General features: G+C 43.4%; 1 protein-coding gene across 2 annotated transcripts in view; it reads right to left on the minus strand.

The window, feature by feature from the left end:
• The window catches only part of NCOA3 (nuclear receptor coactivator 3), a 123,999-nt gene that overhangs the window by 3,608 nt on the left and 105,542 nt on the right, over positions 1-14,849 (minus strand). Inside the window, exons 15-22 of one of the 2 annotated variants that reach the window (XM_082361133.1) lie at positions 14,056-14,307; positions 13,831-13,957; positions 12,379-12,550; positions 4,786-5,079; positions 3,614-3,718; positions 1,803-2,031; positions 822-996; positions 189-330 (exon numbers count right to left, since the gene is read on the minus strand). In XM_082361133.1, the coding sequence (XP_082217259.1) occupies positions 189-330; positions 822-996; positions 1,803-2,031; positions 3,614-3,718; positions 4,786-5,079; positions 12,379-12,550; positions 13,831-13,957; positions 14,056-14,307 (1,496 nt within the window). Of the gene's footprint in view, positions 1-188; positions 331-821; positions 997-1,802; positions 2,035-3,613; positions 3,719-4,785; positions 5,080-12,378; positions 12,551-13,830; positions 13,958-14,055; positions 14,308-14,849 lie in introns of both variants that reach the window. The other variant, XM_082361132.1, reaches the window with a different exon arrangement.

The following is a 14,849-nucleotide window of genomic DNA, read 5'->3' on the forward strand; positions in this document are numbered from 1 at the left end:
AAAGTATCAACTGGCCCAATGCCTTCAAACCAAAAGTTTTTTCAATGATTACATACATTTTTTAAGTTATACATCCAAGTTTAAAATCTACCTAGGACCTTTAACATTACAGTTGAGGCTCTGGTCCTCTCCAGAGAACAGGAAAAATTTTTTGAGAAAGGTAAGGAACAGATCCCCCCACCCCGTACCTGATCAGGACCCATCGGCATGCCAGTCACGGGCATGGAGTTCATGTTCATCTGTCCCATGGGACCACTGCTGCCATTCATGTGCACCATACTATATGCTGCAGGATTCCCCTGGTGGGCAAACTGCTGCTGGGAAAAAGAGCTGTAAACAAAGCAGGAAATTACCTCCTGGGTCATTTTCACAACACAGGACATGCACACAGAGACTACCGCAATTTTGTCAATGTCGCTGTACTCAAGCAGAGAACAACATGAGCAAGAAAACTCTGACAGCCTGCCTTCTATCTTTCACAGCTGTCTGTACTCACTACCCTCGTGGAGATGCACACAGTAGGAAGGCTTCTCAAAACAGAGGAGCCAAATCACACACTCTCTAATGTAAGCCTAGGACCTTTCATCTCCCCATCCAAACAGGCTTGGCTGAAAAACAGAGACTAATAATTCCCTGAATTTCTGGCACTAGAATGTGGCCGACTTTTACGAAGTCCCTATTCTGGGAATTCCCCAGCAGTCCAGTAGTTAAGACTCTGCAATTTCACTGCCGAGGGCTTGGGTTCAATCCCTGATCAGGGAACTGAGATCCCGCAAGCCAAGCGGCCCAGCCAAAAAAAAAAAAAATTCCCCGTTCTTCACCTGTTCCTGGTCAGGGTTCCTGACGGCCAGCCCTTCATTTCCGAGGACTGATACATGGGTGCGGTCTGAGGGTGCTGCATCATGGGATTCTGGGAGGGACCCATTCTTGATGATATCATCGCATTGGGAGGACTAGGCACTCGACCAAAGGCTGGATCTGGCTGTTGTCCCATCCCTTTAAAAAGAAAGAAGAAGAAAAAGAAATTACAATGCTCAAATGCTACCTCCTTAGAATATCAGCTTTCTATAGTAACTTGAGGTTCTTTTGTAAAGGTGGGGGAATGTGTTAAGTACAAGGTATAAAGATGCTGCCTGCCAGTAATTCTTGCTTCTCACCAAGGTGACAACTAGAGCAACAGGCTTACTCCAGAGATGCACACTGGGTGGATCCCCCGAAGGGCAGTCACTTCCGTGAGCTTTCTGTATGAAAAGGACACCATACACCACGCTGCTCCTCACTCCACCCCCCTTTAGAGGGCAAAGAGCTGTGTCCCCAGCTGACAGGGACGCATCCTCAAATGTCATCTCTGCAATAGATACCTCTAGCGCCACTCCCACCACGTTCCTGGAACCTCACAAAGGCATGGCTGTAATTAATATGCCCAAGCCACCAAGAAAAGGAACTCAAAAAGCCCACACAGTGCATTGTTCTCACTGTTCGGAGATGGCAGAGTTCTACTACGCTGGGACATACTGGAGGGGACCTGGTAAGTCTTTCTTCCAAATTAAGATGTGGGGAACTGTAAAAACAAGACCCGGGGGGAAAAAACCTGAACTATGATAGATCATCTACCTCAATGACGATCACCTGTGCACTGCAGTAGACATTTTTGTTCTGTTATTTTTTAATTAATTTTGTTTCTCTCGTGAAATAACAAGAGAGTGAATAGCATTTGTTTTTAATACACAACAGACCTAGTGACTCTCACAGCCGTAGGAATGTTACTTTGGGGAAGACATTATTATCCCTGACAAATTTACCGTAATTTGGTGGATATGGAAACTGCTGGGGTGGAGCCTGTGGCATGGCAGGCCCTGCCAGGACTCCGTCCATGGTGGGGGACGCAGTCACGTTAGGGGGTGGACTGAAGGCCTGGGTTTGCTGCTGCTGTTGCTGCTGCTGCATCATCATCGCCACCCTCTGCTGTCGGAAGTGATGACTCAGCAGCTCTCTGCTGCGCTGGGCGACCATCTGGGCGTTAAGGAAACCCTGCTAATGCCCGAGAAAGAACGCAATTACACACATGTGGCAAGAGCTAGCCAATTTCATACATACAGTGCCCCCATGACACATGAGGTATCAGAAAGAAAAAACACCCAATGCCTTTCTATATAATTACAAAAAAGGAAACGCACAATTCTCATTATGGTAAAGGCTTTCTGGCTCAGTGTGGGTATGGGCATTGGGGGAGCAGAACAGGGACGTGGAAATTACTGGGGGCTGGGGGACGAAAGCAGACACGTCATCGGGTTTTGCCATAGTTAGAAAACATTCCTCAAAGTGAGAGAACATGTAGGAGTAGAATTTGAGGACAAACTTTTCAAAAACTATGAAATAAAACAGCAAGAAGAAAAGGGGCAGGCATGAGACTATGTTTGGGGGAGAAACAAAAAGGGAAGCCAAAAACAAAGGGATGGGGTTATACTCAGAGAAGCAGGAATCCATCCCAGAAGCTCTTGTAGTCTCTCTAAACCTTCTGACAGAAGAAGTGAAGGGTAAGGAGGTGACGTGATCAAAGCACTGAACAAGGAAGCTGACCTGTTGATTTGCCAGCTGGGAGAGATCACCACCAAAAAGCAAACACTTATCCTCTTTTTGGAAAGCATCCTAGCTCAGCTTATACAGGAGGTCTGACTATCAAGAAAATATATAGGTATCGGTACTTCCGAGTAGGTCTAACAGCGAAAACTAGGCATTTCAGAATTGTTGTTGTTTAACAATATTTCAAACCACAGTAGGGATTTTCGTGTAGTCATCTGCCTTGTGCACACTAAGGAAATGCCTTAATATAGTGTCCACCATGCACTGGAGGCAGACAGAACTTTAACAGCATTCCTCCCACTATGGGAAGTCAGGTCATCTCAGAGGCTGTCACTGAGAGTGGGATTATAAATTATTTATTTTCTTCTTTATACTTCTTATAATTTCAAATTCTACCCAGTGAGCATGTGGTTTCACAATCCAGGAACAGAAAAAAGTTTACAGATTTGTTATTTGCAATCCCTGAAAAGTAAATGGTAGCTGTTTTCACAACACAGCAACTGATCACAAAGGGAATCGATTTTTTTATTAATTTTTATTGGAGTACAGTTGCTTTACAATGTTCTGTTAGTTTCTACTGTACAGCAAAGTGAATCACCTATATGTATACATATATCCCCTCTTTTTTGGATTTCCTTCCCATTTAGGTCACCACAGAGCACTGAGCAAAGCTCCCTGAGCTATACAGCAGGTTCTCATTAGTTATCTTTCTTATACACAGTATCAATAGTGTATAATATATGTCAATCCCAGTCTCCCAATTCATCCCACCCCACCCCCGGGGAATTAACTTTAAAAACATGAATCAGTGGTTTTTAATAAAAGAACCTCTCTTCCTCTGATTCTTCCTAGTTACCAGTAGGAGAGACAAAGGGAAGAAGAAAAGTGTGATGGGACCATGGGATGGGTTCTTACACAAGAAATCTGGGATTATGTACGTCTTTGTTTAATAAACATTTACTGAGAGCCGAGCATGGGCCCAGCCCTGTGCGGGGCATTCAGCCCTGAACACGGAGAGACTGATTCTCACCTGGGAGTTGACCTGGGGCTGCATCATGGGCCTCATCACCGCAGCCCCACCAGCAGTGGGGTTCTCCATTTTCATTTCAAGTACCTGACGGCTCTGATTCAAAAACTGGGGAGACACAGGGTGGTGAGAATGCAAGTGGAGCACGTTAATGAGCCCAAACAGCTGTCCACACCCTTGGCACCACCCAGCGAGGTCATGATGACACCTCTAAACCCATTAACCAGGCTAAGTCATGGCTAAGCTGAACCGGTACACTTTCACATTTCAAAAAGGCTGGTGCTGGAAAGCCCTTGGCTGCCATGTGAGGCCTTCATGTTCAGCAACAGGCAGAAAAGTGAAAGTGCAATTCTGCAGCTTAAAGAATGTCTTCCACAGGAACCCAAAGGATTTATAAAGTCAGATTTTCTCTGGGATTACTTAGGCTATTAGGGAAATAGCTTTAATTTGATCAAAGTAACACTGGAAAAAACTACTTCTGCTACCTTTTCCTGGGTGATTTTTAGTGGAAAGAAATGGTAAAAAGTGATACCATGAACGCATTAATACAGCTTTCCTGAGTACCTACGCTGACTTTTAGGAACATTAATACACTGGAAGAGTCTCCGGCTCACTGGATTCTCAATTCACTTATCTGCTTATGTGGTTCGATTCCCCCACATTTAAGAACTCAGTGCACTCAAGATACAAAATAAAAATAAAGTTTTAAAAATGTGTTACGAAGGAAACAACGGAAAAAAAATATTAAAAGAGCTCAAGTTGTATATAACACATCTAGAAAGCAGAGGTTCCTTAAACTGCTCAAATCAATAAGGTTTCAACATCTGGCTATTAACATTAAGGACTTTTTTTAATAATAGAAATTATCTACCTCTAAGACTAGGAAGCCATCAAGAAGCGCTCCTCTCCCCCAAGAGCAATCCTGACATTTTTTATTTTTCAACCTGTACAACAGAATATCCTTATAGAAAGGTATCCAATTCTAGTACAACCACTCCCTAGCGAGGAACCATCCATACAAATAAAATGTTACACAGAAATGAAAACGAAAGGAATTTCTTTAGTTGACGAGGGATAGAGAGCCAGTGGCAAGAGCCCTGAAAGAACACAGTCCAAAAACAAATGAAAGAGGAGGAGGTCGAAGGGAAAGTTGCTTTGGACGTGTGACTGGTTACCTGCTGGCCCTGCAGCCTCTGCTGAAGCTGCATTCTAAGTTGCTTGGGAGTGTTTGTCCGGGGTCTCATGATGTTGGCCCGGGGGTGCATTCCTTGGAGAGGAAAACCGCCTTGCTGGTTCATCTGATTCATCATCGAGTTAAAAGGTGGTGATTGTCCCGGAAGATGAAAGCCTCCTTGCACTGGAGGCCCCTGTGTCGGGTACGTCTGCCCATATAATGCCGCCTTCTGCTCCATCATTACTGCCGCTTCTTGGCCTTGGAAAGCATCCTGTTTGGACTCCAAAGCTTGTCCCTAAACATCAAACACATAAATGAACAGTAAAGTACATGTGGGAAAGCAACAGAAATACAATGCTTTAAAGAAGGTGAAAAATATAAGTCAATGTATGTGAACAATGATGTTGCAGAATTCCAAAAGCGAAATCAAATTTATTGTCTTAAATTCCATGAGACCAGAGACCAAACCATCTTTTTTTTTTTTTTTTTAAATTTTTTTTAGTTTATTTATCTATTTAATTTTGGCTGTGTTGGGTCTTCGTTTCTGTGCGACAGCTTTCTCTAGTTGCGGCAAGTGGGGGCCACTCTTCATCACGGTGCGCGGGCCTCTCATTGTCGCAGCCTCTCTTGTTGCGGAGCACAAGCTCCAGACGCGCAGGCTCAGTAGTTGTGGCTCACGGGCCTAGTTGCTCCGCGGCATGTGGGATCTTCCCAGACCAGGGCTTGAACCCGTGTCCCCTGCGTTAGCAGGCAGATTCTCAACCACTGCGCCACCAGGGAAGCCCCAAACCATCTTTTAATAGCTGTGTACTAGTGCTTATGGAGCACAGGGTCTCACACAGGGAGACACTCAAATATTTTCTGAGCCAAATATCTACAATGTATTGAGTACCTGGAGAAATACTATTTGTTCCAGACAAGATTTCTGTACCAACACTGACCTCCCATGCCAAGTGTAAAATAAATCAATTAAAATCACTGTGATTGGGCTTCCCTGGTCGCGCAGTGGTTGAGAATCTGCCTGCTAATGCAGAGGACACGGGTTCGAGCCCTGGTCTGGGAAGATCCCACATGCCGCGGAGCAACTAGGCCCGTGAGCCACAACTACTGAGCCTGCGCGTCTGGAGCCTGTGCTCCGCAACAAGAGAGCCCGCGATAGTGAGAGGCCCGCGCACCGCGATGAAGAGTGGCCCCCGCTTGCCACAACTAGAGAAAGCCCTCACACAGAAACAAAGACCCAACACAGCCAAAAATAAATAAATAAATAAATAATAATTTAAAAAAAAAAAAAGTCACTGTGATCAATGAATTCTCATATCATCTGCACAAGAATGCTTTTGAAGGTGACAAGAGGCGAGTATAGTAGAGACAGGTAAATTAACAACAGCCCATGTCCCCTGAGGTGTATTCACCACATGAAGAAAACCTAAAGGTGGGGCTTCCCTGGTGGCGCAGCGGTTAAGAATCCGCCTGCCAATGCAGGGCACACGGGTTCGAGCCTTGGTCCGGGAAGATCCCACATGCCGCGGAGCAACTAAGCCCACGCGCCACAACTACTGAGCCTACGCTCTAGAACCCGTGCTCCGCAATGATAGAAGCCACCGCAATGAGAAGCCCGCGTACCTCAATGAAGAGTAGCCCCTGCTTACTGCAACTAAAGAAAGCCCGTGCACAGCAACGAAGACCCAACGCAGCCAAAAATAAATAAATAAATAAATTTATTTAAAAAAAAAAAAAAAAACCTAAAGGTGGTCAGTCATCCACTATTTGTACATGAGAAGGAGAAAGAAACCTATTAATTCAACAAGTAGTTATTAAGTGTGTTATATGCCAGGTATCACTTCTCTACGTGCTAACCATGCATACAAAGTAATGTCCAGCAGAAAAAGAAGTAAAAATAAATACTCTGAAGGAGGGGAGAGCCTGCCATGTTAAGACAAGAAGAGCCAGGCAGGTGCTGCATCCACCTTTATCTTCTCGTCCTCGGCACAGGATGCCAAGTGTGCAGTTGACACCTTCACCAAGTCTCATCCTAAAGCACATCTCACCCCGCGGCGATAGTGACACCACTCTCTATTTTCTCCCCCATCTCAGGCCTTTCCTTGGAGGAATGTTAAGAGTTCATCCGCCCTAGGCCCTCTTCTCTCCTCTCGCTACCTTTTCTACTTGGTCTCCTCATCCACTGGTGACAACTGCCAAGTTTCTTTCTCCAGCTCCAATGCCTCGGACTCTCTAACTGTGCTCATACAGGCGCCCACTCAACATCTTTACCTGGACGTCTTGGGCATCTCAAACTTACCATGTAGAGAACAGAAGGCGTGATTATCAACAGTCCCTCCAACAAAAAAAAACCCTGATTCTTCTCCAAGCTTCCCTACATCACAATAGATGGCAACACCATTCACCCAGAACTAAACGCCAGCAACTCCGATTCCTCACAGTCTCCCTTCCCAAGTGTGCAAGTGCATATGTGTGCACACAGGGCGCAAGTCCTGTCAGCTTTTCCTCCGTGACACGTCGCATAGCCTTCCCTTCTTTTCATTCCGTTGCCATGACCCTTCCCAAGACATCTCCCTGCTATCTGTGCGTCTACTCTGTGCCATAATACCAATTCCCTCCTCCAGACAGCAATCTGACATTTCTGTTTATAAAGTAAATCAGACCATAATATACTCTATATTTCTCTTGCTAACCCTGCTAAAATGACAGCAAACAAGTTAAAAGGTAGTATTTATCCCCAAAAAAAGAGAGTATTGAAGGCAACAAGATAAAAAATTTCAACAGGCATCTGGAAGACAGAAAGTGTAGGGAGGAGTAAGCAACTCAACACAGCAGAGAAACTGAGACCCGCGTGCCTGCAGAGAAAACCCACCTGAGGACTGAGTCGTGTCTCCCATGGAGACAAGGCAGCACTCCACTGGGGACAGCAGAAGGCCAGGGAGGGCGCCCAGACAGGGGGCTGGTTAGGAGGCTGGGTACAGACCAGGGCAGCCCTCAGCCATCAGACTGCAATACGACTCAGTGGCAACACTGGATGCCAGAAAACTATGGAACTACTCTTTCAAAATTCTAAGAGGAACTTATTTTCAACTTAGAATTTAATACACGGCAGCCAGAGGTGCAGTGGGGTGGATGGAATAAAGACATTTTCAAACACAGAAGGACCCAAAAATTGCGGGGACAGAGAAGTTAACAGAAATTTTGTTTCAGCAAAGGAGTAAATCAAGAAAGAAAATGACTTGAGATTCAGGAAACTGAGGATCCAACACAGGAGAAGAGTGACAATTATTAATTTCTAGAGCAGCCTCAAAAGGGCAGAGTTAAACAGAGGGACATGGAACTATAACAGGGAGAGAAAGAACTGAGAAATTATCTAATGTGTCTGAACATGTGAAGAAGAAGAAAAAAGTACGAGAAACTTTTAGCAGTATGTAGAAAACAAAGCAAATGAAAAGACAAGGCAATTAACTCAAACAAACAAACCAAAAACAAAAGCCTATGCAACTACACCTGGCTCAGCAATGAGCCAAAATGATGTAAATACAGGGTACCTATTTATTTAAAAACAAGGGACATAGTCAGCTTGAGGGGAGAGACTGCACGTGCCCACGCGTATGTAGAGGGTATGGGTGTGAGGGTACATACTAGAGGAAGGGGGTATAAATACAGATCCACGATTTCTTACCTAAAATTCCAAAAAATTTTTAATTCTTTACAAAAGACTAACAGTTTTTCATTAGCACCAAATGTATTTAACAGCAAAACCTGGCCTGAACTTGTACGAAGCAACACATAATCTCTATAATATCCCACTTAGTGTGATTATGTATTTTGCTGTAGAAGTATTAGCACGTTTGATCACAGGCTATTGCCCAAAAATTACAGTATTGCTCGAAACTCTATCAAGAGTATTTTGTAATATATGGTACCCATGCACAATTTTACCCTTCTAAGATCCAAAAATTCCTGAATTCCAAAGCATATCTGATGTCAAGGTTCTAAGATAAGGGACTACGAACGTGTAGTCAACTATCATATCTGGAAATCAACAGATATAGACTGAAGTTGATAAAGAAATAGCTGCATAATCATATTTCTTAGAAATATTACCAAAATAAAGAGGTGAGTTTCACCATCTCGCAGTGGGGCAAAGGAACTGTGGTTCTTCAGTAAGCATATTTTCCTATCATTTTATTTTTAAATTAAAAATGGATTACTTTGCTGAAAAATAAAAATTAATTACAACAAAAAAGGAAAACTGGTCTCATCCTTACCCTGCTTACAATCCTTCCATGGCTTCCCAATACACAGAAAAAGTCCAAACTCTTAAGACAGCTTTGTAGAACCTAGCCTCCATGTACCTCCCCAACGTCATCTCACACAGCTCCCTCTCCGTTCTCACCAACCTCAGCCACTTCCTAGAACCCGCAAGCTCTTTCCTGCCTAAGCAACTCTGAGTTAGCTGTACCTCTTCTGGATTGTTCTTTCCCTAGGCTGTTTGCCTAGCTAGCTCTTTCTCATCCTTCAGGTGTCAGCTTACATGTCATCTCTCCAGGAAAACCTTTCCTGACTATTCAAGTCAGTCCCCAGTTATTCTTTATCTCATCATCCTGGTTTTGAAAACACATTTTTAAACTAAAGAACAAAACTATAAACAAGCCCCCACTAAAAGGAAACTGGATGGACTTCCCTGGTGGCACAGTGGCTAAGAATCTGCCTGCCAATGCAGGGGACATGGGTTCGAGCCCTGGTCCAGGAAGATCCCACATGCTGCGGAGCAACTAAGCCCATGCGCCACAACTACTGAGCCTGCGCTCTAGAGCCCGCGAGCCACAACTACGGAGCCCGCATGCCTAGAGCCTGTGCTCCACAACAAGACAAGCCACTGCAATGAGAAGCCCGCACACCACAATGAAGAGTAGCCCCCGCTCGCCGCCAACTAGAGAAAGCCTGCGTGCAGCAATGAGGACCCAACGCAGCCAAAAATAAATAAATTTATATTAAAAAAAAGAAACGGGCTTCCCTGGTGGCGCAGTGGTTGAGAGTCTGCCTGCCAATGCAGGGGACACGGGTTCGAGCCCTGGTCTGGGAGGATCCCACGTGCTGCGGAGCAGCTGGGCCCGTGAGCCACAATTACTGAGCCTGTGCGTCTGGAGCCTGTGCTCCACAACAAGAGAGGCCGCGATAGTGAGAGGCCTGCGCACCGCGATGAAGAGTGGCCCCCACTTGCCGCAACTAGAGAAAGCCCTCGCACAGAAACGAAGACCCAACACAGCCATAAATAGAAATAAATAAATTTTTTTTAAAAATCATTTTAAAAAAAAAACTGGGCAAACTATTTACAATATACAATATAGACAGGTTAACAGTCATCCTGCAAACATGCTTTTTTAGAGAAAATTTTTGACATCCCACCCTATCCTAAGAAAAGGTCCCTTTATTTAAAGGTCTCACAGCATCACATGCCTTTCCTCGTAACCTCTCCTTCACCATGTCTACTTCTATCTGTGTGGTTCCTTGCCCGAGTTCTGGGAGCAGGAAATAAGTTGTTCACTATTGCTCTTCAGTCTCTAAGGAAAGACTGATTGGCATATAGAAGACAAATATTTGTTAAATGAAGGAATCAACAATCAGTAACTAAAGTATCGCTACAGATCAACAAAATAAAAACCCCATCAGAACTATTAGACTATTAAACACATCTCAATGGCCAAAAAATATAAAATATGTTCAATCTTGCTAACGAAAGAAATACAAATTAAAACAAGAATCTTTGTTGCCCATCAGACTGGCAAGGATCTGAAAGAATAATCATGCTCAATATTTGTTCCGTCACTTGCTCTTCCACACTGTGGGTTCTTTCGTCTTCGTGGGCCATGGCAGCAGTGCTGGTGAGGGTGACGGACTGGAGTCCTCACACCCTGCTGTGGAAAAGCAGCTATATGATCATCCAGGAAAACTGCCTGAGAGTATGTAGATAAATCTCTAAAATAAGCCCTCCAACCCAATCATCCTTTCTCTTGGATTGTAGCTAGGACAACAGACAAAGTGAACAAGATGTAAGTAATTCATAGAATTATAACAAAGTATTTAGGAACAATTAAATTTTCATCAGTAGATAACTGGTTAAATAGTGTTCAATAAGACGGATACTATTTGGCCATTAAAATTAAAGATGTATACATTAAACAAAAAAGATGATTGACTATGACTTTCATAAAGTAAAACAGGCCACAAAAGTATTTTAAACGTCTGCTTCCTTTTTTTTTAAAATATACACACAAAAGTTACTTATGATTCTTTGTGCCAAGATTATGGAGGATTTTCAACTTTTTTAAAAAATATGTACTTTTGTGATTGTCAGATTTTTATATAAGGATCATTAACTATTTTACATGAAGACAAAGAAAACTATTTCCACCTTAAATAAAATTCTAGGGGATTTTCCTGGTGGTCCAGTGGTAAAGAATCCGCCTTCCAATGTAGGGGACGCTGGTTCGATCCCTGTTCGATGAACTAAGATCCCACGTGCCGCGAGGCAACTAAGCCCACGCACTGCAACTACCGAGCTCACGCACCTCAATGAGAGAGCCGTGTGCCACAAACTACAGATCCCACGCACCCTGGAGCCCACGCGCCACAACTAGAGAGAGAAAATCCGCACGCCACAACTAGAGAGAAGCCCACGTGCCACAACGAAGAGTCTGCACCGCCATGTCTCAACGAAGATCCCGAGTGCCGCAACTAAGACCCGACACAGACCAAAAAAAAAAAAATTCTAGTGGCAGTTAAAGCTTCTTGGTCCTCATGTAACCCTCACTTCCTCCCCCACCCAGGTCAGACACGGCTCCTCGGTCAGGGTCACAGGTGGCTGGTACCCCCAGGTGTACATCATCACTGCTCCGTGTTTCTCAACCACCCTTTAAAAAGTTCTGTGCAGTGTCTGCCACACTGAAGTGTAATTCTTTTTATACACATTTGTCTCCCCAACAAAGCCTGAGAACCCTGAGGATCTTTCCCACTTATCATTAAACACACAGACTTACACAAGTGCCCCCAAACACACATCCTATAATGAAAAGATCCACTACAAAATGTTATGTTTCAAAAAATACAGATTTGTAAATGGCATATTTTCATAAGGCTGAATAGGTAACTAGGAATAGGAGATGATGTTGTTGGGATATTCACAGATTTACCAGTGTAAACAGATTTTGTTTAAAACAAAAAAAGCTTGCCTCCTCAGAGTATACACTGGTTGTCCAGGGAGTAGAAAGAGGTAATTATAAAAATGAGGATTCAACTAACATAAGCAAAAAGCAGCATTTTAAAAACTGTATAGTAGTTTTACTGGATCATTTCTATGGTTGCCTAAAATTTGACATCTTTATAAAACAGTAAGTTGCTGGAAGTTCTATCACAATTATAAAGTATATTTTCTAAATTTAATGCTGGTATCCATGAATGTAGTGCTGTACATAAAGAAAAGATACACATATAGGCACTGTTGTACATGGCTTCATGGATATATGCGAGCACGCGTGCGTGCAGATACACACACACACATTTCTACTTCCACAGTACTGCTACCTACTTGATTTACAAGTTCAGGAATGCCAAGAGCTCTGTCAATTTCTTCCAGGCCTGTGGCATCTGTGTTGCTCAAGAGTGTGTGCAGCTGGTCCAACAATGCTCTTTCGTCACTCTGGCCTTCAAGGTTAGAAGGTGGCCCAAGGAGATCATCCAGGGAATTCCTAAGAAGTGGCCTAAAAAGAGACTTAGATTCAATTTCAATGGTGCTTTTCCTCTTAAAAAAAAAAAAGATCAAAGTAACCCCGCACAGTATTTTTAATATGCAGTAACTCAAATAATACAAGTGTAAATAATAAACTAACAGAGTAGCAGAAAAGAACAAACGGCATCAATTTAAATTTAAGACCCACAATTTTAAACCTCACCAGGTCATCTTCGACCACCATATCTAGATTACAACTCCCAATCCCACCACCAAAATGCAATTGCTAGATCCCTTGACATTTAGAGGATAGCAGAGATTTGGGAAAGGAGATTGGAGGGATGAAGAGGGTGGTGTTTTCAAGACCCTACAAGAACAGAAGTGGTAGTAGTTAGGATACTTGCAGGCTGGAGAAATCAACAAAAGAATGGGAAAAAAGGTGGAAATGCTGAACTGAGCCCAGGGTTCTACCAAAATAACTAACTTTGTTTCATACACGGCCCACAGAGCTCATGTATCAACAAGTATAATACAAACCCCATACGAGTATAATACAAACCCCACAGCAATGCCACAGTTCTCCAACACATTACAGGGGCATGGAGCTAGACATTTATCCAGTCTCAGAAAAATTCTGTGATGAAACTATTTGTTCTCTACTGGGTAGAGAAGCACTCAAGTTAATAAGCTCATGTAGTTACACTTCTGTCTACTCAACAGATCAATTCATTTTTCTTTGCTTAATTTATGGTAGAACTCAAGTCAGAGCTGACAGTGACAGGTAGCCTCTTTCATGCCAATGAGTTACTGACCAAACTTAAAAAATGAAATAGACATGATCCACAATCTTTCTTTCACAAAAATAAAAGCGTGCTATATTTCACTTTCACCTTCATCCTTGAAACGTTTTAAATAATTTTAGAAAAGAATTATCCAATCCTAAAAAATGAACTTTCCAGAAAACTGAGGCTCACCCTCTGCGCACCATTTATCTTGTCAAACTGGTGCTAATTTATCCCTCTCCTCATGCAGGAGGATTGTTACATTATGAGAGACGATCACGGCACATGGAGGCTCCCAGGTGTGACCACTCAACAGTCCCACTCGCTGAGAGATACAGTCCTGTCTCCTCCCTCTCCCACGAACGCATGCTGTCTCAGACTCAGCCTCGCTTTTACACACAGATGGCAATAAGTACCTCAATTACAGAGAGTTTTTCTCATGCTCTTTCAGGTTTGTTCCTGTGCTCTCACCCTCTTCTAGATAATCCAATGCTTACATTTTCCACAGGGTCACTTAATAAAGCCCCACCTATTTTGAGTCCCATGAGGGCCTTGTTCCATGGACAACATGCCATCTGGCCAGGAACCAGGTTGGTTCGATGGTGCTGCTTGGCCATAAGGACTGACCCCCATCCCCATGGGAATCTCACCGGGCCCTGGGGGAACAAAAAGAAAGGATAAATTTTCAAATAAGCCAAAGGCAAAAGTTAGCCTAAAACATCTAATTTTCTTTCCTTATGAAGGGAATGCTTACGCATCTGAAGCATCTGCTGCTGCTGCTGCTGCTGCAACACTGGCCTCACACCTGGGATGCTACCGGACCGAAGAGGCACGGCGGGCACTGAGCCACCCACGGCAGGCCTGGGTAAAGAAGCGTTATAATCCGTTCCTGGTCTCCCCATGGAGTTTGAATTCATAGGTTCCATTCGGCTGGCCTTTGAGTTTGGTAAGCCCCAGTCTCCCGAGGAAGGAGTCTGATTCACAGTCACATTTCTGTTTGGTCCACCTAAAACAGAAATTAGGTATTTTCCATATTAGAATGAAATTCTTCTTATATCATACAGGTACAGTCATTAGACACATGAGCCTTGACAAAAAAGTGCTTTGTCATTCTAAAAATAGGGCTGGCCAACTATTAAGACATTTCTGATAGGCATACCTTCACTGTATTGTGCTTCAGAGACACTGCGTTTTTTACAAATTGAAGGTTTGTGGCAACCCTATGTTGTCGGATGATGGTTAGCATATTTTAGCAATAAAGTGTTTTTAAATTAAGGTACGTACATTTGTTTTTAGACATAATGCTATTGCACACTTAATACAGTATAGGGTAAACCTACCTTTTATATGCACTGGGAAACCAAAAAATTAACGTGACTCGCTTTATTGTGATATTTACTTAATTGCGGTGGGCTGAAACAGAACCTGCAATACTGCTGAGGTATTCCTCTATTGCTATGTATTCATTACAGGTTAGAAAATGTCTTGCGGGACTTCCCTGGGGCACAGGTTCGATCCCTGGTAGGAGAACTAAGATCCCACATGCCC

This window comes from Balaenoptera borealis, assembly GCF_965194805.1.
Source record: "Balaenoptera borealis genome assembly, chromosome: 16".
Taxonomy (NCBI): Eukaryota; Metazoa; Chordata; class Mammalia; order Artiodactyla; family Balaenopteridae; genus Balaenoptera; species Balaenoptera borealis.